This window comes from Buteo buteo, chromosome 21 (assembly GCF_964188355.1).
Source record: "Buteo buteo chromosome 21, bButBut1.hap1.1, whole genome shotgun sequence".
NCBI classification, from domain to species: domain Eukaryota; kingdom Metazoa; phylum Chordata; class Aves; order Accipitriformes; family Accipitridae; genus Buteo; species Buteo buteo.
Genome location: NC_134191.1, coordinates 18,769,435 through 18,792,691, shown reverse-complemented (window position 1 = coordinate 18,792,691; position 23,257 = coordinate 18,769,435). Strand labels below are relative to the sequence as shown.

Genomic DNA, 23,257 nt, shown 5'->3' with positions numbered 1-23,257 from the left:
ATTCCCAGTCTCTGTCAGGCCTTGGAGACATGGTCGTCTCCTATGGTCAGTTCTTCCTGCGCCAAAAGGGATCAGAAATCCAGTGCAGAAATCTGGCCATGCAGCTTATTGTCTGTTAAAGGGGGCAGTGGAGAAACAGGAAAAGAAATGGAGGAGAATGCACTGGATTACACAGCAACATGAGTAACCGGTGTGGCTCAGCCCAGGCTAAGCTAAGCTTGATGAAAGCCTTGGACAAAAATGGTGAAGGATGGTTAGTCCTTCATGAAGTCTGTGCAACTGTCTCTACAGGGAGTGTCCAAATTCAGTTTCCATTGGATGATTTTTGGGAGGACTATAATTAATCCTCACGCTTTGTACCAAGCACCAATGTCCAGTGATAACTAAAGGAAATTCCTTGGGACCAGTCATCCCACCAGTGCCTGTTGCAGGCTTTTGCAACTTTCTTGGAAGCACCTGGGGCTAGCCATAACCAGAGCGCAGGTGCAGTTTTGTATGTGTGTATGAAGTCCAAAGCAAAATCTCACCTGCACTGAAGATGACAGAAGTTTTGCTCCAGGGAAGAGTTTACAAATACATAACAGGTTACTATTTTTTCCTTTTTCTACTGTTGAAAAGCTGGGACAAAACTCCGCTGCACCCCTGTGCCAGGGAGGAGTACAGGCTGGGCACATACACACTTCCTTTACCAGAACTTTTCAGTACTTCCCTGGCTCACCGCAGGTCTTTCAGCAGGCAGCATCTTTGGGTGCACAACAGCAGGGAAACAAATCAACGAGCATCCATTCTTTCCACAAAACCATTCTGAATCGGTTGTCAAATGGTTCCCTCTCTAATGCTGGAGTGGTGAGCACCATTGCTTGTACACAAGTATCACTGTTTGTTCACAGATGACTATTTACTGCTGCTGCTGCTTATACCAAGTTGAAATTTTCCATGCTTGATACCTATATTGGCCTGACTTCTGCAATTTGGAAAGCTTTCAACAGAAATGCTTTGCTAATTCTCAGAATTTCCTACTGTGGCCGCTGCAAAGTGAACATGAGACCGCTGTTCGTAGATGCTAAGCTGCATTCTGGGCCGACACCAGATGAACTCCCTGAAGAAGGGATGGACGTGCTCAACTCCAGAACTGGCAAGGGCTCAGCAGCACTTAAAACGAGAGCTGTGTTCCTGGCTTGCTCCCGCAGTGCGTAACAGAAGCAGCGGTGTTCCCAGTGCTAGCCTGAGCTCTGAGCCAAAGGAGAGTTCTCACTTTCTCCCAGTTGCCTACCACCACAGCAGACAGATAGAGGGGGAAGCTGGAGGATGGGAAGGAAATAGGGAAATGTGAGCCAGAAAGAAGATGGGGAAGGCAAAGACCACAGAACTGGCTGTCAGCAGGGATAAAACTGAGAAACCAAATGAAGACCTTGGTTGTTGAAGATTGGGTGTAGATTAAAACTGATACTAAATCCCAGCATGGGCTCGGTACTGGAATGGGCTGGGCACTGGGGCCTTACAGCCACTCTTACTTCCAGCGTTAGCGAGAGACTGGCAAAATCGAATACAGAAGGATCAGCACTAGCAAACACATTGTGGAAGCAAGAATACAGTTCAGATTTCTGAATGTCAAGCTTCATCTTCTGTCATAACAGATCTGTGTTGCCTGAAATCGTACAATGCCAACTTGGACAATTTTATTCCTGCACTGGTCATGAAGACCAGTGCCACAGAATTCCCTGACACCACAATTCTTGTGAGTGACTGCAGCCTGTCTCTTTCTGTTTACCTAGCTGGAGACACCTAAAATATCTTCCAGACATGCTTGGTGCTCTCAGCTGCAAATGGGAAACAATGCTGCAAAATAAGAGCTCTGATGTGAAAAATTGGGCCTCAACTCACCGATGTCTGTGAAACACCCTGCTATTATTACAGGAGTGCTAAGGGAAGCCACAGGACGTTTTCATACCAGGCTTCTGAGGACTGAGAAGTAACTAGGGCACGAGGCTTTTTCTTAAAAAAAAAGCAAGGATATTGAAAAACTTACTTGCTCTATGGAAACAAAGAACCAGCAGGAGAGAGTTCCAAAAGGCTCAAGAAGTAAAGGCAGATGGAGCTAAAGCGTGATAATTTTCAAAATCTGGCTTTTTAGTAATGCTTTATTCTTTATTGTATTGCTACAGTCAGGATTTAGTTCAGTGGAATGCTCTGTGACTGCAAAGAGAAGCTTGTGCGTGAGTGTTTGAACTTGGGCTCTGCCTCGGAACCAAAGTCAAAATCTAATTCCTATTACTTCTGAAATAGAGGTTTTCCCCAAGTAATTTATTTGCCGTCCAGTCAAAATATGCAGTGGCACGGTCACATCTTTTAATTCTCTGTCAGTTTTTTATCTCCTGAGAACACAAATAGCACTAGTCCTCCAGATCAAGTGCTTGGAAGACACAACACAAAGTACAGTGGTTACCCTCCACGTGCAAGTTATGTACCTGCACCGTAACATCTTCACAACAGCCATTGTCTCTTTAGTTGATGAAAACTTAGTTCTGTTGAAAACAGCTTTTAGGAATTAGCACAGGAATGCATGTAAATGTATGAACTCCCTTGGGTTTGTTTTTAGGCTGAACTTAAGAATTGGCTTCTTTGTGGAACCCTCAACATATACACATACCATCAGAAATGAAACAGATTTCATTAATAAGTGATCCTCACTGATAATACTACATCAGTCACCCTAATGCAGCCACTGACATGCTCCCACGCACTTGAGAGCTAGTGTCACTGTGTTATGGGAGTAAAAAAAACTTTAAAAGCTGTCCAGGATATAGCAGTTAGCTCTGTTTTTCTTCTTTGGGGATACAGAAGTCCTGCAAACAGAATTCAGGTTTGCTAGGTCTACTGTTGCACATTCCTCTAAGCTTGTGCCTGTTACCACATAAACGCATCAGACTTTTCCCCCCAAAGCCCTCAGCTCAATTAATTGTTAGAGTAGCAACAATGGGTATTACAGCACTTGTAGGCAGTGAAGCCTGAATGCACGGATGACTTTCCAAACAGTGTGGGCTGAGTAAACATGGAGCAGTAAGTCTGTCCTCTTTTTATCTAGTTAAAATTATGCCACACTGGAAAGAAAACAAATTGGATGCCAGAGCAGTTTCTGTCAGTACAAAGGAAACTAACTAAAAATTACTATTTCCATTGTGCCAAGATGCTATGGATGCAATATGTAACATTTCTTTCCCATTGGTCTTGGCACAAGAACAGCGTCTCATCAAGCAAAGAAAAGCAGTAGCCAGACTCTGTTTACTCAGTTTAGTTTATTTAAAAGTACTAAACAAACATGAAATAAGTGGCAGAGGCCTACGTATAATGAACTTTTCGCTATTGTATTTGGCTTAAATACAAAATATTAAAGATATGAAGTAGATGGAAGAAGAAAAAACTGCCACAACCATCTGAGAGCGTATTTCACAATTACAGTTCATCTTGCAGACAAAATCTTCCCCTACCATCAATGTGGCAGTAATGCTTCTTTGGTATTAATACAGTTGAAGCATTCAGGACCTTCCCCTTGAAACCTTTCAGCTAAAATTCTTTTTTTTCCATCCTTGCCTCGTACTGTCTTTCAGATCGTTTCCTACGGTAAACGTCATCTGCCAGAAAAAGATTTTATTATATTAGCGTTTTCCAAGTGCAAGATAATACTAAATGTATGAAGCCTGTCATCTCTTTTAAAAATTTTCAATCTAATTTCCTCTTGCAGACACTAACAGGCAACTGAAAATTCAAGCCAACACAAATCCTTACTGCCACTTAAAAATAGCTCAATGTTCTCCCTCCTATCCAGGCTAAAGTTCTTCCCATCAGTCCTGATGAAATGTTTTCATAGGAAGACTTTTTCCACTGTGATACAGTCATTTCTTGTCTACTTTCCCATGAGGGTGATTAAAAATACAAATGTCCAAACTAGCTGAAGCCAAATGGAAATTAAATTATAGGCACAAAGTCAATACCTGAGGACTGCCAGCATGGCTTCAGTATTTTAGCTTTTTGCCTTTTTTTTTTTTTTAAAAAAAACCAACACAAAACACAGGAATATACCCACCTTCATAGTCTTCCTAGTTGTCCTTCCTGCCTCCCCTCACCCCGATAACCCCTAAGTATCCATCACCAAATAAAATCTCTCACTGACAAAAAAAAAAAGCTCATCAGTCTTGTACCTTGTCACTTTGCATGGATTATGAGCAGTAATAAGGCTAAACTGCACAATTATTGTTACTGTAGTATAGTATCATTTAGGCATAGCTTTTTTTTTTTTTCAGGAAAATAAGGCTCAAGCTGGAATATAAAAGCTGCTACACAAGTGTGCTTTAGTTTCTAACCTGACTTTATTACTATACAGGTATGCCTCAGAAATTATTAAACTGAAAAAACACAACACACCCACACCTTCAGAAGTGAGTAGCGAAGCAATTTTGTTTGCAGCGAGTCTGTCAGCTATGGAAATTCTATCAAGCTGTTTTATTCTATGGGAGACTCAGCTAAATTTCCCATGAAAATGAGAATATTCCCATATAACATACAGTAGAGCTGATCCTTTTTTTGAAGTACACAAAGATTTCTAGCAAGTCTTCTAAAAGGGAAGAACGCCTCATTAAAACTAAATGCTTTAACTTCTAGAAAACGAGTCATGAGAACTTAGCTAATGGCACTCAGTTTCATACTTCTTTTTCAATTACCTAATTAAAAAAGTCACGTTTCAGATGAACCCACACCTACATTTAGATTCTGACGACCCCTCAAAAGACTCCGAGTCTTTTTCCAATGTAAAAAAAAACAAACAAAAAAACCCAAACGAAACTAATTTAGTATTCTAAACCCATTTTTTTTGTTTGTTTCTGCCCAGTGTCTTCTGCTGGGGTGGAGAGTCCTGTACTAAAGAGAGAAGCGGCTGACTTGCTGATTATCTTTGAAGTCCTCCAGGTGAGGACCCCCCCACCCCGCACCAACGCTAACTCGTTGCTGTTCTCGGTAAGGGGAACCGGCGCCCCGGTGCGATCGCCACTAGCGGGTGCTGTGGCACAGGGTGCCGGGTCAGACCCGGGGCCGGGCCGGGACCCCCGGCAGGAGGAAGAAGAGGAGGAGGGGGGGGGGGGGGGGCAGTGATGACTCAGCAGGGAGCGGGCCTCCTCCCGCCGCCCCCCGGCGCGGCCCTCACTTACAAAAGGTCTCCTTGCCGATGCGGACGTTAATCATGAACCACTCCATGGCTCCCCCGAGGAGGAAGAAGAAGGGCAGGAACCGGTACACGCCGAAGCGCTGCTTCCCGGGCACCAGCTGCAAGAGGCGCCTCACCCTCCTGCTCACCAGCATGGCCGGGGGGGGACCGGCGCCCTCAGCACTTGGCGGACAAAGAGGAAAAACGGGGGGGGAGGCGTGTGAGGGGCGGAACGGGACGCATCAACGGCCCCCGGCGCCCCCGCGGTCAAACCGCGACCGGGAGGCCAAGCCCGCTGTGGGAGAGCGCGGGGCCGCGGTCCCGGGTTTTCCCCGTCACGCACGGCGGAGGGGTGACGCGGGGATCGCCCGGCATCAGCTTCGCCCCCCCCCCCGCGGCGGAGCGGCCGTGGCGGCGCCCGCGCCCCCACCCCCCTCCTCCCCCCTCCTCCCCCCTCCTCCACCGGCGGGGAAGGCGCGGCCAATCGGCGCCCGGCGCGCGCCCCTCACCTCCCGCGCGGGCTCCCCCAAGCCCGCAAAGCAGCCGAACGGAAGGACGTGGGCGGTGCCCGCGTGACCCCGCTGAGGGGAGGTTCGCCTCGCCTGATTGGCCGGGGCGGGGCCGGGGGGGCGGGGCTGCAGCGGGGGACCCCCGCCGCCCCCCACTCTCCGTCCCCCGCTCCCCTCAGCTCCCCCCCCCCCCCGCCGCCCTCTCCTGAGGGGCCGGAGCGCGGCCAGCGGAGCCCGCCCGGGCCCCCGCCGCCCCCAGCCCTTCTCCGCGGGCAGCCGCTGCGCGCCGCCTTCCACCACCACCGCCACCCCGTTCCCTTCGAGGCGTGGCGCGGCCCGGCCCCCTCGCACCGGGCGGCGGGGATTGGCCGGGCGGCGGGTGTCTGCCGCGGGCCGGGGAGACGAGGAGCGGAGCGGAGCTAGCCCCGGCCGTGTGCGGGCTGCCCCGAGGCGGCGGCGGTCGGCCGGCGGGACCATGGCGGCGCTGGGCATGGCGGCACTGAGGAGAGGCAGCGGCGCGGCCCCCCGCCTCCTCGCCGTGGCCGTCTCCTGCCAGAGCTGCCGCCCCAAAACCAGCCAGTGCCCCGGGGACGGCGGCCACGGGCAGCCCAAGGACCACCACCCGGCGGCCCCCGGCAGAGCCCGGCGCGGCGCCGAGCCCGGCCCCGCCGCGGGCAGCCAGCCCCTCCCGGCCGAGGGAGCCGACACCAAGACCTACTTGTGGGCCAGGTACCACGAGATGAAAAAGCTGGTCTACGGTAAGGGCCGCCTCCGGGCGCTGGGACTGCCACGTCCTGCCGGGCTTGGCCTTTTTCCTTCTTTTTTTTTTTGTTTTTTTTTTTCCCTCCTTCCCCCCCCTTTGCATCCTGGTGCCTTTCCCCGCGGTGCGGAACTGGGGATGTGCCCGTTGCTGTGCCGCTGCCGGGGTTAGAAGCCTTCCCCCCCGGCAATGCCATCCAGATGCCTCCATCGAGCGGGGCCCTCTGGGACGGTTTTATTTCTGTTGAAATCTGGCCCTGGTGTCCCTCTCCCCATCGTGGGCTTCCCTCTGTGAACATCCCTCGGCTGGTCTCAGCGTTTCAGGACACGCAGAGTACGTGGGGTTCTAAACAACTGGCCGCCCTAACATGGGTATCGTCATGGTGAATAGTTTAAATGAAGGGCTTGTTGCATTTTTCTCTAATTTGCCGTTGGTTGGCATACTGAAAAGTGGTTAGACTAGAACAAATAGACAGTCATGTTGACTGATGTGGTGAGGAGTCCAGGGTCCAACTTGTAACTCTCCATTGGCACAAGGGTGAGCGTGGAGAAGACTGATGCTACAGCTGCTAGGATGTCTCCTGATCCTGAGCTCAGTTTGCGAAACACCTTTTACTCATGTGTGCCTGCCTGCACGTGTGTTTTTGCTCCTCTGACCAAGAAGTTACCTGGCTCCATCAGATACATTGAAATGCTAAGCAAGGAGAAAACTCATGCCAAATCCGTCCATGTGTAAAACAGGATTGTGGTCTTTTTGGCAGCAGCAGACCTCCACTGTATTAAACTCTCCTAAAAATATGAAAAAATAGCTTTCATGGCATAAGGGCAGGGAACTTTTCCCTGATGGTTTCTTGATTCTTGGAATGCTGAAGGTAAGCAGCTTAGAGAGCTAGGAAGTGTGACTTTGCGTCTGGTGTTAAATAGCTCTCCGTTAGCTTTTGTTTATCTAAGGGTTTGGAGAAGGACGGCAGGCAGCCATAGGCATCTGGAAGAACCATCTCACTGTTATGAGATTGGCAAGTTCTGTCATTCCTTCCTCCCCTGCCTTCCAGTACACGAGATTTGACATAAAATCTGAAGTCCTTCATGATGCACAAATCTAAAGGAATTGGCTGCCGATCCGTTGGGTGCTCAGCCTGCTGCATTCCAGCTCTTGCAGGATGTGAGCTCCTTTGCCTGAGCTGTTGAAGGCAGTACAGGGTGCTGACAGAGGACAACAGCTTCGTGTTAACTCCCTGCTCCAAGACTGAGTTGTGGTTTTAGCCCCACTACTTGAAAGAAGTTCCAACTCACAAGACGTGTAATGGTGTTTGGACGTTAATATCCTCAAAGGCATTTTTTTTCTTTTCCATAACGGTATTGAAACCGTAGGTGTAGATATGTTAACAGGCTGTGTCATGGTCTCTTGGGAAAATGCTCACTTCACTATGTGATGGATTGTGAAGTTTGTATTCACATAGTTGCACTTTGTTGGCATGCAAGAGATACAGTTATTACTTGAGGTGGAGAACTAGTCAGCAGGACTAAATACAAAATGAAGTTCAGTGAAGTAGCCCATGTGTTACAGAGCAGACTCTACAAACCTTCAGGTAACTATTAGACATGTTGAGTAAGAAGGCCCTCGTTTGTTTAAAGAATAGCTCCCCAAACCAAAATTTCAAGACTGTGCTGTTGTTCAAGTCTTGTCAAGAAGAGACATAAACGGAGTTGGTCCACGTTGGTTTTAATTGTTGCTTTGACGACTAAACTGAGTTGTGCAAAACGTGGCATCAGTCTGTTCCTTTGTTCTTGATTTCTAACTCTGATGTAAAAGTGAATATCTGGCTGGGTTATGGATTTGAAAACGTCGTCACATCTCAATACTCATAAGCATTGAGGTTGAGAAGACTCCTGTGGTGCCACCTTCTCCTTCCTTCTCTGAAACTCCACCTTTGTGAAGTCCTTTGTCCTTATTGTCAGTTATTGCTATTGGGTTTGGAGAGAGGTCTCTGCCAGGAGAATTTCTTGTGTGTTTTCAAACCAGCTCTTGCTTAGGACCTGATTTATAGAGCAATGTTGCATTTTTGCACAGAGGGGATTCCAATGATAAATGCTGACTGAGTTGGATGGGGCAGGCTCTGTAGAATGAGAGCTTCTGTGCAGTAAAGCTCAGTGGTGGTACGGGTTTGGTGGCCAGAGCCCACAAAGGTGCTGCTGAGGTAAAGTCTCCCCTTAACATTGGCTCAAGAGAAGCCATTCTCTTCATTATTCCCCCTTACTTTTTGCAACACTGACTCTTAGGACCAAATTTCATTACCTATAATAATTTGAGGCTACTACTTCCACTTAATGTGCCTTTTTTTTTTTTTCTCTGCCAAAAGGAAAAGTATAATTGCATTTGTTGCGAGTGGTGTTGAGCAAGAGGGGTGGTGTTGAGCAAGACTTGCTGTATTCTGATTTAATGACATCTGAAGTGTCAAGGAAGGCTGATATGCTCTCTCGGTAAGCAATGTCTGAAGTCTTGCACTCTAGGAAACATCCAGTCCTGAAACTGAATGGAACTGGCAAGTGAGTGAGGATTTGGCTGTAAGCAAGTGTGTATGTTTTTTCCCAGATCTTTCAAACTTGTAAGTATGGCTATAATAAATCAGCTTTCCTAAGGAACCTTTAAAATAACTGTTAACTTCTTGCCTCTGCCTGGCAAGCTTGAGTGTAGTTAAACATGAGAACTACTAAGAACAGAGACAAGTTTACAGGCAGCAAGAACATGGTTAGGCATTGACAACACTGAGGGTGCAGCTCAGAGGTAGTCCTTGCTCTCTTTAGTTTGTGTCGATCGAGAGATACCTTTGCATCTAAATAATGCAAGCCGCAGTCAGCAACGTGTGCCCATCACATTTGGAAATGGGAGAGAAGACAACACCCCTGTGTGATCATTGCATTGGTGATTTTGATGCGGTGCAGAGGTGGTTTTTGCAATCTAGCACATTTTGATTCTGCTTGTGTCGCTAATCTCAAGCAGGCACAAAGATTTAAGGGCCTCATTCTCTGCCAACCCAGGAAATGAGTCTAGTGCTATGACAATAAATGCCCTGTAAATCACTTAGGGAGTATGCATATTTCACGAGTTGTGGCATATACAGGTTGAGCTGGGATTGGGAATGACAATTAGCAGCCAGAACTGGAAGTGCGACCAGTTATGTTAACCTCCCAGTTCTCCTTTCCTAAATGTAAACATTTTTTTTCTTGTAAAGAGCTCTTATAGCAGCATTTGTCTAGTGTATATAAAAAATGTCATTTTGGAATCAAAAAGTATTTTTTAATACTGCTTTTGGTTCACGTATATTTCATTGGTGAGGAATCCCACAATATTTAGGCATAATGGCATAAATTTAAGACTATGCTCCAGACTAATTTTCAGTACTCTTTTAACATGGTTCCTCTGCCCTTTGATGTTTTTTAAGTAATATTTCCCTCTCCCTGCCCTCTTGGTAGAGGCATCTACTTCAGCTGGTTGGAGTGCTTTGCAGGAAATGGTACAAAACAACAGTTCAAAAGGATAAAGAGGTACTTGGAAGCAAGGAAAACTGGCAGTTTGTCTTCAGAAAGCAAGTCAGTGTGAGCAAAGGGAACTTTTTCATTCATGAAGAACGTGGAAGATGGTGGCCATCTGCTTTGCAGTATCGTTCTTTTCCTTACTAGTCTTACAAAGAAATTAGCGCAGCTGTCTGCTGTGTTGGACCTCTGGGAGTACAAAGGCTGTGAGATGGGTGTGAGTTGCCTTTTTTCTGTATTGTTCTTCCCTAATGTGCTGGATCTGAGGCTGAGAGAAAAGGAGCGTTTCCTGCATGATGCCATTGGTACTCCCAGGAGCTCAGAAAAGCACAGGACATGCTTGGCATCTCCTGACCAGAGCGTTTTTCACATCAGAAGGGGCCATATGGTGTCTTGGCATCTCTAACCATTGCTTACAGTTAATTACCTGCTTTTGTTTCCATTTCTGCTCTCATGTTGGGGATTGAGTGTTATTGCTTTCTAACAACGTGGGCTATTGCCTGGGAAGAGGCACTTGTGCAGCCATGAAGATATTCCAATTTAAGCAGCTGTTCAGGGCCTCATAGTGGTAAAATAAAGGAGATGTTGTGTGTTTACCTTGCATTTACATCCAGGTGTAAAAAATGCATGAGATCAAACACACTTTCTTGTGGTCTGCCTTTGTTGCTGAATTTCATCATGTGCTACGGATATGCAGACACTTCCCTTAAAACCATCAGAGTTGCAAATGGGAGCGAATTGTGCAAGTATGCAGATTCCAGGCATTTGTATCTATTGCAAGAGCTGCTTTTCCCCCACTGTCCTCAGATGTATGCACGGCGGTTTTCCCTTAGATCATACTTCCTGGGTGAAATGCTGAGTAGACAGTGACTAACTGTGATACTGTCTCCCTTTCCAGTTAGGACCCAGATGGAAAGAGTAGTTGGGATTATCGTTCTTTTTTAATAACCCAACTGGTTTTCATTTTTTTTTTTCTTGCTGTAATTTATCATATCTGTCCAGCAATCTGTTTCAGTGTCTTAGCAGAGGAAAAGCAAAAGCTATCGTTCCTGGAAAAAATGGCATCTTCATGGGCTTCTGGAGGGTGTCATCTGTTTGTTTTGGCTCGAGGATTGCCACGCAAACTGAGGCAAAGATCCCTGGCAGATTAGGTGCTGAGTGTCAGCAGAGCAGCAGCACCCAAGTCTGCAGCCCAGGGCTTGATTAAGCACTCAGAATTTGTAACCACCCAGGTGATTATCTTTAAAAAACAAAAACAAAACAAAACAACAACAACAAAAAACTAAAACCAAACCATAAAAACAAACCTCTTGAAACCTGGCTCAGTAAGCCAGGCATGTTTGGCCTCTTGTATTGAAACTGATCTTGCGTGTGCTCCCAGCTTCTGTCTCTTCCTTGTGGTAGTTTGAACCTGCAGAGAGTCTGCATGAGCTTAAAGAGGAGATGGACACCTACCACTCTATTGAGGAGGATGCTGCAAATGGATATTTACACTGAGCCAAAAGTGTAGCATGAGTCTCTGGACTGAAACCCAGAGCTTTTTCCTTCTCTCTAGGAGATCAGTGACTTTAAACTACTGTAAATTTAAGATGCAGGGTGATGGCATGGAAAGAGCAAGCTGTCAGCAAGCTGCTGTGAGTTGCTTTGGTGACGGTGATGTGTGATAGGAAACAAAGCAAGGAGATGTGTGGTGCTCCAGGAAGTGTGCATAGGGAATGTGGTATGTGTGAGGCAATGGTGATAAAGTATTTTGGCTAGAGTATGCTTTTTTTTTTTTTTTGGCCTTTATGAGGTAAGAGAGAACACACTGTGTAAGTTAGTGACAAAATGTCTGAGTGGGATAAAATGATGTGGGCAGGAGGCTGTCAGAGTACAGCAGAGAGGCTCTGTACGTTTGAGGCTGGCAGGGAGGAGTATGACTTCATCTAGTGGGTCAAAATATACTTCATAAATTATACTGTGGCACAGTTACTGCTTATGCTCCTGATCACAGATAAGACTTGTTTCATGCACTTCCAAGTCTCAGACTACCCTTTCCTTGTTACAAAATCATATCGCTCCCTTAGCTTTTCCTGATTGTATTCTTGCAAAAGTTGTGGCTGGCATATGTTGCTGAATCTAGATGGGTCTCATGTCTTCTGTGAAAGGAGACATGGGGTTCAGGCAATGGTATTTTGCACTGCTTTCAGACTATCAAAATGTGTTGTCATAAAGCTGTTAGCAAATGGTGAATATTGGAAGAGCTTGACCTCTCCGTAGGGATACGGTAGCAGCAAGAGGGGTGCATCTGTCGTTAAAAAAAAAAAAGTGCTTTCATTAGAAGCATATTTGCACTGTGATGTGATTAGGGTTGTGTCATTTTCCTCGTGAGGAAGAAAAATAACACTAACGCCCTGCACATCCCACTGTATGCTTAGAAAAAGATCTTCCTACAAGTTATCTGGAGGTGAGGACAGGAAGTGAAGCTCTGTTTGTTTATGGTGCAAAGAGCATTTATGATGGGAGGATGAAAGTTGTGATCATCTGAATCCTATTTACGTTTCCCATCTTTTAAAATCCCAGTGGAAAGTACTCTGCATCTGCTCTCTTCAGCCTCTTCCAGGAACTTTGCCACCAGCAGAGTCACTGAAAGAGAGCTCTTGTTCCTGCTGTGTAGTCAGTAAGTCAGCCTTCCTGCCTTAAAATATGGCTTTCTTTTCTAGTAATTCCTTTCTAGTTGGTCTGGTGAATTGCATTTGAAGGCCAAAGGAAAGTGAGTAAGGAGAGAGGGATGGGTATGTTTTGTAATGCATCTCTCCCCTGAAAAATAAATATTATGATATATCTGAATCCTGTTTCTTTGGTCACCTCTTTGGATTAGCGCTCACAAATGTACTTTGGACTTTTACCTAAATTCTGTAATCATTCCAGACAAAGTCTTTATTGGGAATGGCTGGTATCTCTTTCTAATAATATTTTTTTTGTTCTAGATTCAGATGAAACTTGGTTTTATAGCAAGGAAGCACTAAAGAACCGGCACAGGTGTTCTTGCTAAAAGCCAAAAGTTAAGGTAGGAAGGGAAAAAAAAATCCTACCCACTGATGCTGTGTAGGATCTGAAAAATGTCTGCATTTTTCCTATCATTCAAAGAGAAAATTACACGTCTTTGAGGAGGGAGGAAATGTCTCCTTCCCCTCTCTGTCCCCCAGTGTGGATGTGACTAGGCAACCTACTACAGGGAACTATTTTTATTGCTCTTTCTCATCTTGCAATGGACAGCTCTCGTGGAGCGGGAAGCCTGGGAAGGGTCTGTTCCTGTCTCTCCCATTGTGGTGCCACTAAAACTCTCAGCACTCTAGACTAGCTCTGAAGAAGGATGTACAGGTAGTTCAGCTGCTAGGTCACTTAACCCCTATTTTCCCCATGGTCTGGGGAACAAAGTGTTATTCATAACCATTTTGAACGGTAACCCTGTTTTGAAGTGACAAACCACACACAAGGACCGAGCTGTTTCCACAGCTGTTCATCAGAGGAAAGCAGATAACTTGTTGCTATCCGCATTACATGCTCTAAGAGCATAGGTTAGTGTGTTTTTCTTCACGTTTTGTTGGTGTTTGTACAAAACCTTGTTTTATCCTGCCCATTAATAATAATAATAAAAAAAGCCCTAACAGTACCTGCAGAATTGCTCTGTGGAGTCTGGTTGCTTCTGTGAGAAACAAAAAATGCTAAAAGGCAAACCTCAAAATTTCTAATTTGAAGTAATCTAGATTTCTCGAAGAGGAGAGTTAGTCTGTTTGTCTTGCTCAAGTTTTAAGTGAGGGGCATGTGTTTTTGTGGTCATACATTGCAGCTACCTTTCACGTTGGTGAGCCTGCTGAAACTGCAGCTGCTGTAAGCTAGAAATCTGATACTTCAAAATCTCGGGTCTGCTTTGCTTCATGTAGGCCAGAGACCCGAGGACATTGATTGTTTTGTGGCTTCCTGACATAAAAGGTCAGTCTTACTGTGAGAGTGGTTAGCATCATCACCAGACGCAGCCAGAGGTTTCACAGTGTGTTTTTTCACAGGGAGGATTATTTGAGTGAGTTAACAGCAGCAGCCTTTGACAGCAGCACTGGGCTCCTTTGCTGCTGCTGTGTGGTACTTGCAGCTGCTGTCAGGTCCAGAATGAAAAGTTGAAATTTCAGTGATCCTCGCAGTTTCTCTAACCTCTCCCCTTTCCCTTCTCTTAGATCTCCTTCCACCAGGAGTCTGCAATCTCCTCAACCCAGCCGCTATCTATGCTAACAACGAGATCAGCCTGGGCGATGTTGAGATATATGGCTTTGACTATGATTACACATTAGCACAGTATTCTAATTTACTACACTCTATGATTTTCAACACTGCCAGAGACATCCTAATAGAACAATTCAAGGTAATGATGTGCTAAGAATTTCCACTCAATTAAGCTTACTGCTGTCTTTGCGACGCCCCAGACGTCCTTGCAAAATGCCACGCTGTGCGCATCTGTCAATTACTTGTTTTATTGAGACAAATTTCTTGTTTCACAATCTTTGATTGCAGAAAGTTTTGTCTGTACGTGGAATTAATTTCCTTTGAGACACTTTACCATGCTCTACATTCCTGAGGTTTTATAAATATGGAACAGGAACCTTAGTCTAGAAAGGTCTGGTCTGGTTTACATAACTATGGAAATAATGCCCACAGAATTGCTGGTTCGAGGTACACATGATGGATAAACATGAACCATGGGCCAACACTGAAGACATACAGGACTTGACATGTGCAAGTCAATATGGATGACGCTGTATAGCATGTCCAGTAATGGACACCCTGTTTGCAATAAGTGACTGCTGGTGCATTTTCTTCTCGTCATGTCTTTCTTTGTAGAGGGGCTCTGCAGTGTCATTGTTATGCCAAATATATGCATTGAGTGGAGCTTACTAGAAGTGTCCTCAATACCTGAGTGAACCTGTTACATTTTCACTAGTGCCCCTTACACAAGAGAAACTAGTTTTAGGGATCCTGTTCCTCTATATCTTTCTGTATTCATCCACTTTCTTTGTTGAAGGGACAAAATGAAGTGCACCTCTTCCTTGGTCAGTTTATGCCCGGGGTGACACAACTAGTAGGACTAAGCCAGCTCAACAGGTGAAATAATTTTGTTGATAACCCAATGCTTATGCCTCTAACGATGTCACTGTTTGTCTTCCCAGTATCCAGAAGGGCTTGGGAAGTATGACTACATTCCAGGGTTTGCCATACGTGGACTTCACTATGATGTACAAAAGGTAAGCTGTACAAAGTTCAGTCTCCTGGGCTTTGTCTTCCATTATGTTATGTTTTTAGTGGAAATACTTTCTGTCATTGCTTGCAATAACATCAATCACCAAACTGTCAGTGAGTCCGGGTGGCTGTGTTTTTCATTGCTTAGGTTCTTCTTGCTTATAAACCTTGCAAAGGAAAGATGTCTTGTGTTTGCGTAACCTCTAGCAGAATGAGACATTCTAGCAAAGACCTCTGGTAAACAGCTTTGCCAATTTAAAAGTCAGTTAATTCCACAAGCTAATTGATAGAAAACTCAGCTTGTTTGTGTGATCATTTCTGTCTTTCAGGAAATTTAAACAACAAGCCTCAATCCTGCATCTACAAGTACTTGCCAGGAGCAGAGGCATTATGTCTTACTCTAATAATAAAAATGACTTGTCAGGAGAATGCTTTAGGAAGCCTTTCCCACCCCCCACCCTGAATAATAGGACTGCCTGGAAAAAGATCCAAGCTACTTGAGATGCATGCTTCTTAGGAGCACAGGCAAGCAAAGTGCAAGCATTAGCTTTAACCCTTTTCAGTGCTTTGGACTGATTCCCTGAAAGCCTGTTGCCCAGTGATGTCATGCTGGCTGCTGTAGTCAGGTGGGAGCACAGCAGAGAAAGTTGCTTCACTGTAGTAGCTTTTCTTATGTTGAGCTTTGAGCAAATTCAGGGAAGCAGGCACTACAGGCTGGAGTGTGTGTGCTGTTCTCCAGCAGTGGGGGGGAAAAAAAAAAAAAGAGAATGAAGAAAAAAAATACAGAGTTTTCCTGTGTCTTTTGTACTGACTGCAGTGACAGCATGGCAGCAGACTGCTCATGCCTCTGACTTTACAAAGAAGTAGGTCTGTGAGAAACTGAAGTTTGTTTCTCTGTTTAAATCTCTGGCTGATTTATCAGAGAAACACAGAGGCGACTGGCCTAGCCAGGCAAAACACTCTTTGAGTGAGTAGGAGGCGAGAACTCTGTTTTCTCAGGATCAGTTTGCAAAACACACGAAAAACTGGGTAGTGCCTGTCTAAGTAAGTCGTTCAGCATATTTGCCTGCACTCCTTCCAAACTAGTGGGAGGTCTGCCCACGGTGTAACAAGCTGCACTGATATGGTATCGTGATAAAAGAAGGTGCCTGAAGGTTGTGAATGCTCTGTGGAATCAATTACCTTGCACTGTGGTAGAAACAGGACAGATAGTTTGATGCTGTGTCCTTATTCAGGTGGCAGAGCAATGTGCGCTTAATGTAAGGCTGCTTTCTGTGCCCAGAGAACTTGTGTTACACTTCAGAATGATGGATGGAGGAGAAGGGATGACTCACAAATAGGGGAGTCTGATACAAAAAATGCAAAGCTCTAATGTTACCAGCCTGGTGTGCTCCCGAACATCTTTGCTTAAATGTCTATTGGGGAGGGGGAGAAGTGGTGGAGGGGAGAGCTCTTGTGTGAAGAAAATGTAGCTGCGCTATAAACCAAAACTTCCCCACTTAGTTCTGCTTAAGATATATGCGACAAGAAATAGATCTCTTGTGCACACAAAGCTCCTTTGGAATGTGTGTGCTTTTGGAAGGGAGATAAGAAGAGACTGTCTGAGTCACAGAAACATTGTTCTCTCGTTTTTCAACTGCATCCCTGTCCACAAACTTTGGAATGTAATAGGCCGTGGTACTTCATCTCATAGAAAGACGGTCTTTTGCCAGAGAGGCCAATAAAAAGTCACAGTATGAGTAAGTGTATGTAGAAGTGGCTGAAGAGCAAGTGCAGCTTAAAGTACATAGATGTGGGATGTTTATATTGAATTTTATTTTCTGAATGTCATTTGTGTGGAACTTGAAACTTAAATAACATTTCAGTGTAAACCTACCAAATTCTAACAGTAAATATTTATCCCTTATCACAGAGTCTTCTCATGAAGATCGATGCTTTCCATTATGTCCAGCTGGGGACGGCATATAGGTCTGTCAGTTCTGAAAATAATTTTCTAAATGCCTATATGTGCAAAGGTGGATTACTAAATCTGAGTGTCTGTTCATGGCATTTTTTATTTTTTTTTCTGAGCAGAGCACAGTCTCATCTGGCTTATCCTGTTTGCACTTGCTTCAAATGCTTACCTGGCATATAATTGCAGGAGTTATTTTTCTCAAGCATTTCAAGCCAAGTGTGGGTGGGAAGACCTGGAGGTTTTTGTAATGGTTAATAACACATCTGGTCACGTACTCTGCGTGATATCTGAGTTGCAGCTACAGCATGCCTGGGTTAATGTCTCTGAGCAAACACTGCAACTAGGGAAGGACTCCTCTGTATGTCGTCCAGATCTGTGCCTGTCTTCTCCAAGCAGGAGTGTATCCCAGCAGTAGTCTGCTGTGCCTTGTCACAAAGCTAAGACGAGAGTGGTCTGGATGTGCAAATAAAATCTTAAAGCAGTGCAGACATGTCAATAAAGTAATGATGCATCAGAATCTGGGCTCAGTTTAAGGCCTAGGTTGTCCTGTTTTTCATTCTCTTCTGTTGCTCTCCAGGGAGAGCAGGGTGTGCTTTGGAAGAAGTGGCTGAAACAGTGCAGAGCAAACTTTTCTCCAAAAAGCTGTGAGACTGGAGACTGGGAGAAAACCTTGCCACAAAGTGGAGTGGGGTTGGTGTGTAATAAGTAGTAATTCCTAGATATAGTTAGCAAAGCTCCTGTAAATCTGTGTTGTATTTCCTGAGCATGGAAGCCAATGTTTTTTTTTCTTGAACTCTGCCCTTTTGCTGTTAAGCTTCAGTTACAGTAAACACTCTAAGAATATTAAGAAGGGAGTTTCATAATCAGAGAGAACTGGCTTCTTTGAGTACTAGCTTTTTGGGGGGAAGGTACAGGAAGACGGCTTAGTGCTGCCCCATATTTCACTTCAGCTTCATGAAGAGATTTTTAGTGAAAACACATTTAAGCGTTTTCTTCCCTAGTGTCCTTTTGTAGCTATCCTTCTTGGAGTGTCCTTTTCCTAAACTGTCCTTTGCTTTTGAGCAGAACTGAGGTAACTTTTAACTTCTCAGAGGCTGTTCAGACTATTTTTCCTATTCAGACTGAATAGGAAAGGAGAAAGGTGTCCTGGTTTCGGTTGGGATAGAGTTAATTTTCTTCTTAGTAGCTAGTACAGTGTGTTTTGGATTTAGTGTGAGAATAATGTTGATAACACACTGATGATTTAATTGTTGCTAAGTAGTATTTATCCTAGTTTAAGGGTTTTTCAGTTTCCCATGCTCTGCCAGCAAGCAGGTATACAAGAAGCTGGGAGGGAGCATAGCCAGGACAGGGGACCTGAACTAGCCAAAGGGATATTCCATACCATAGGATGTCATGGTCAGTACATAAACTGGGGGGAGTTGGCCGGGAGGGGCAGATTGCTGCTCGAGCATTGGTCAGCAAGTGGTGAGCAATTGCACTACGCATTACTTTCTTTTCTTGGGTTTTATTTTTTTAAATTATATTCCTTTTTATTATTGTTGTTGTTGTTATATTTTTATTATTATATTTTCATTATTATATTTTATTCTACTTTAGTTATTATATTGTTCTTATCTCAATCCACAGTTACTTTTTTTTTTTCGATTCTCCTCCCTATCCCACTGGGAGTGGGGGGAGTGAGTGAGCAGCAGCCTAGTTGCTGGCTGGGCTTAAACCACGACAAAAGAGAAAGTTCCTGACTGCTTGACTAAACAGCCATCAAAAATTGTGGGAGAGATGAAACCTGCAGCAGTCAGACAACCTGATGTTCATGAATGGTACAGCTCATAGACATACCTGTGATTACAGTGTTTTGGGGAAAAACAGCAATATCTGTTGAATGGTCTTAGCAAAGAACTTGTTTTGCTTAGGAAAACTGAATAGGAAGGAAATGTCACTTTCAGAAAGCTGTTTTCCTACACCTTTGCATTTAGTGGTGATACACTTGTGGAAGCAACCTCTCCAAAACTACAGTTACGCAGTGCTGCCAAAGTCAGGTCATGGGGCCGACTTGGTGGGGCAGTCCTGTCAAAAGATTGATAGCATACAGAGGGAGGCCTCTGTCTGAACTCTGCTGGAATGTGGATAAAGCCCCTCAATTAACTTGAAGGAGCAAAAAAGGTATCTGAAAAATGTCTCGGGAAAGATCTTATGTGAATCTTAAGAAACCATGGAGCTGTCAGGCTCTCTGGCTCTCTTGCGTGCAAGAGAAATGTGTGAGTTTTAGAAAGGAGGCTGTTTGTCCTGTCTTCTCTTTCTCTGCAGTTTGTAGCTCTGTGGTGATTATTGACAAACTATTTCTGTTGTTTTGTGCCTAGAGGGCTCAAACCAGTGCCTGATGAAGAAGTAATCGAACTCTACGGTGGTACGCAGCACATCCCGCTGTACCAGATGAGTGACTTCTATGGCAAGGTATTGTAAGTCCTTTACTGCTATGATGCAGCAGCTCTTTTAACAGCTAGGGAAACAGTGAATTGTATGAGCATGTAAATGACTCCAGCCTCTCTTGGACTCCAAAAGGCTCAGTCCCTAGTGAGCTGCAGTGTGTGTTTTTGTTCTAGTGGGAATTTGCCCCAGAGGTTATTTAGCAGTTTAGCATGTGAAACCCATCTGGGAAGCTTTCCTAAACATCAGGGCTATTGGTCTAGTGCTGAATGGTTCTGGAGACTGATAAGGAGATGTTCCTTGCTTGTTCCTTGGCCAAATCTAGCTCCCAAGCTACCAGGGCAGCCTGCAATGATGGTGTTTGCCATGAGTTATGTGGAAGGGGGTATGTATGTGTAGCAGCAGGGTGCTTGCAATGCCTTTCTCTTTTTGGTTTTGGGTAGGGTTTTTTTCCTTCATGAAAGGGATCCCCCTTACACACCTCTTCAGACCTACTCAGTGGATATTATTCATAGGGTGGCATCCCTGAGTGTAGGGGGGGTGTTTTTTAGGCAGGAAAAGCTTACAGTCACAGTAAAGGACTGAAATTCTATCCATAGGAGCTGTAGGAATCCTTTGGTTGCCTGAACTAGAGGAATTTAGGAGACATTTTTCTTCATTAAGTGCCTAGTGTGGTGCAGTGGGCAAGCGGGACCATTCACATCCCTTTTCCCCCCAGAACTGCTTTGTTTCTTGCCCTTTGTCAGTTCAGCAGCCTTAGGGGAAGCTGGAAGCAGAAGGCTAGGCTTCCTCCGGTAATACCCCTTTGAGTCTGCTGTGTGAAGTCTCTAGCAAGGTCACTTTTTGATTTCTTTCTCTCTCTTGGGAACGATTAATCTGCGTGGTTAATTTCTGGATACGTATATACTCTGTTTATAGCTCAGTGTTTTTTCCAGCTTTGAAATAGGATGTTTCTGTTTCAAATTTGATATCTGCCTGTAAACTGCACTCGATTAGCCTCCCTCTGTGTAACTCTCCTCACTCTTGACAAACTTGAGATGATTTCACCTTTCTTTTTAAATAATTGTAAACAGGAAATCTGCTTCAAGTTGTGGCCTTTTGTAGGACCAGGTGCTCATGCCAAGGTGCCTTTCTGTGCTGCTTTGTGCATACCAGGTGTTCTCTTCTTTCCTAATAGTTTAGTACTGAAAAATTCGGTATAACATTTAGCCACAGAAGTGGGAATAGCAGCTTATTCTTTGCAGAGAGGTGAATCTCTTTTCCTAATAATGTAATGGACTCCATAAACTAATAGGTGGATCCCAAAGAGAACAAAAGTATATACAACTAATGGCATTTGCATCCAGCAACATCTGCTCAACCTGTGCCACTAACACCTTAGTGGGAAAGCATCTGGGTTATGATCACTGCTAGTGTGAGCAAGTGCAGTGCAACTGGTGTGGAGTGAGACTGTAGCAGGCATCTTTGACCTTGTCCTCTTTAGTCTGCCACACTGATGTTGCTACCTGTATGGGTAACAGGAAGGTCTGCCAGGTCAGTGATTCTAGGCAACAAGACATAAGAGAAGTGGGACTGATGTAGCTGAAGTGTGTAAATATTCTTCCTTAAGGGTTTTCTTGATCCTCTGTTGGCAGGAATGTGTGGACAGCTACCAGCATACCAGCACCTACAGTAGGTAGGCACAGATCTTGCCCAGGGTTAGACAATGCAACTAGTGTGGCTTTCGCTGGCAGGACTTGTAATGAAGGTAGGGAACTTATGGGTGTTGTGGAAAAAGCATATGTAGTGCTCTTTCTAAAACTATGGTCCAGTTTTCATCCTGACTTGTGTCAGTATCTCTGCTGGAAGGAAGTTGAGGCCACTAAATGGAGCGGGGGAGGCTGGACTTGCCTTGTAGAATGATGGCATAAGGCACAAAAACTAAATCGGAGTTGACTACCTACAAGGTAAGTCTTTGCTGTTAACATTGAACATTTAACTGTCTCCTCTGTGCTTAAGCTCTTGGTGGGACAGGTCATTGCTCTGCTGCACTCTGCTAAATCCCATACCTAGTGATTTCAGTAGGAACTGCCTGTCTGTGTCCCTCTTGCTTCTTTCCCAGAATCCCTGAACAGGAAAAAAAGGTAGGGGCTGTTTTCAGGAAATTTTGGTTTTGCTAGTGGGAGAAATGTTCCCTTAGAAACCACACATCAAAATGGACAAAAGTCTGTTGAAAGGATTCAGCAAGTATTGCTAAGCAGCACCACCATGTGCAATATGTGACCCAAACCAGAGGGTGTTCTTCCTGTTCTCTTCTGCTGCAGGTCAAGCTGTCCTGTGCTGGATGGATGGATGAATAGAAATTTTATAAAACTTCAGCACACCAACACAGGTTTCAATTGTGGCATTTTTGGTAACAGACCTCAGACAAAATGCTGGTTGTTATTCCTTTGCCCTTTTCCATCTTATCTTGAGCCCAATTTGTGTTGTCCTGATATTGCCTTCAGACAGGGCTACAAACAGAGTGCTAGTCTCTTGTTCTACCCTTACAAGACCAGACTAAATGGGAGATGTTACTGTTGTTACATCCTGATGTGACAGTGGCACATGTTTGTCATTAGGCAGCGTGTGCCCTCTGTCAGCTTCCACCATGTGTACCTTCTGTGATCTTTTGGATACTGCTTTCATGTCTGTCTTTCACATAGCTATAATAAATTCTTTCTGATATGGACAAGTATTATCCTAGAGAGTTGCAACTGTGGCTATCAGTCATGGATTGCTCAAAGCTCACATGCACAGGCATCATGTGACTGGATTGCCAGGGCACCTCTGGTGACTAGGTTGATTGAGAGGTCTATGCACTTCCCAAATTGCTTTTCATATACAAGACCTTATGTGGCAGGTTGACCCTGGCTAAGCGCCAGGTACCCACCAAAGCCATTCTGTCACTCCCCCCACCTCAGCTGGACAGGGGAGAGAAAATACAACAAAGGGCTCGTGGGTCAAGATAAGGACAGGAGAGATCACTCAACCAATTACCGTCACAGGCCAAACAAACTCAACTTGGGGAAAATTAACTTAATTTATTGCCAATCAACCAGAGTAGGGTAATGAGAAATAAAACCAAATCTCAAAACACTTTCCCTCCACCCCTCCCTTCTTCCCGGGCACAACTTCACTCCCAGATTCTCCACCTACCCCCACCAGCGGTGCAGGGGGACGGAGAATGGGGTTATGGTCAGTTCATCACACGTTGTCTCTGCCACTTCACCCTCCTCAGGGGCAGGACTCATCACACACTTCCCCTGCTCCAGCATGGGGTCACTCCTGCGGGAGACAGTCCTCCATGAACTTCTCCAATGTGGGTCCTTCCCACGGGCTGCAGTTCTTCACGAACTGCTCCAGCATGGGTCTTTTCCACGGGGTGCAGTCCTTCAGGAGCACACTGCTCCAGAGTGGGTCCCCCACGGGGTTACAAGTCCTGCCAGAAAACCTGCTCCAACATGTGGATCTGTGGAGAGGGGAGCCCAAGTCCTGCCAGGAGCCTGCTCCAGCGTGGGCTTCATGGGGTCACAGCCTCCTTCGGGCACCCACCTGCTCCGGCGTGGGGTCCTCCCCGGGCTGCAG

General features: G+C 45.2%; 2 protein-coding genes across 2 annotated transcripts in view; one reads left to right on the top strand and one right to left on the bottom strand.

Annotated features, from left to right (window-relative positions):
• Positions 1-3,277: 3,277 nt before the first annotated feature.
• On the bottom strand, positions 3,278-5,850 carry UQCC5 (ubiquinol-cytochrome c reductase complex assembly factor 5). Its single transcript, XM_075053285.1, has 3 exons — positions 5,707-5,850; positions 5,202-5,380; positions 3,278-3,632 (listed from the first exon to the last, which is right to left on the bottom strand). Exons 2-3 carry the CDS (start codon positions 5,350-5,352, stop codon positions 3,565-3,567), a joined length of 219 nt encoding a protein of 72 aa, XP_074909386.1. The 5' UTR covers positions 5,353-5,380; positions 5,707-5,850; the 3' UTR covers positions 3,278-3,564.
• Positions 5,851-6,006: 156 nt separating this feature from the next.
• NT5DC2 (5'-nucleotidase domain containing 2) overlaps positions 6,007-23,257 on the top strand; it is a 30,899-nt gene continuing 13,648 nt past the window's right edge. Inside the window, exons 1-5 of the mRNA XM_075053277.1 lie at positions 6,007-6,464; positions 14,214-14,398; positions 15,201-15,275; positions 17,183-17,238; positions 19,585-19,678. Of these exons, the coding sequence (XP_074909378.1) occupies positions 6,182-6,464; positions 14,214-14,398; positions 15,201-15,275; positions 17,183-17,238; positions 19,585-19,678 (693 nt within the window). The 5' untranslated portion in view covers positions 6,007-6,181. The remainder of the gene's footprint in view (positions 6,465-14,213; positions 14,399-15,200; positions 15,276-17,182; positions 17,239-19,584; positions 19,679-23,257) is intronic.

What these genes read in the sequence shown, in the direction of transcription:
- UQCC5 (XM_075053285.1), bottom strand. Translation starts at nt 5,352, where the DNA reads ATGCTGGTGAGCAGGAGGGTGAGGCGCCTCTTGCAGCTGGTGCCCGGG. An exon ending in CATCGGCAAGGAGACCTTTT is followed by an intron (nt 3,633 to 5,201) that starts GTAAGTGAGGGC and finishes TTTTTCTGGCAG; the next exon opens with ATGACGTTTACCGTAGGAAA.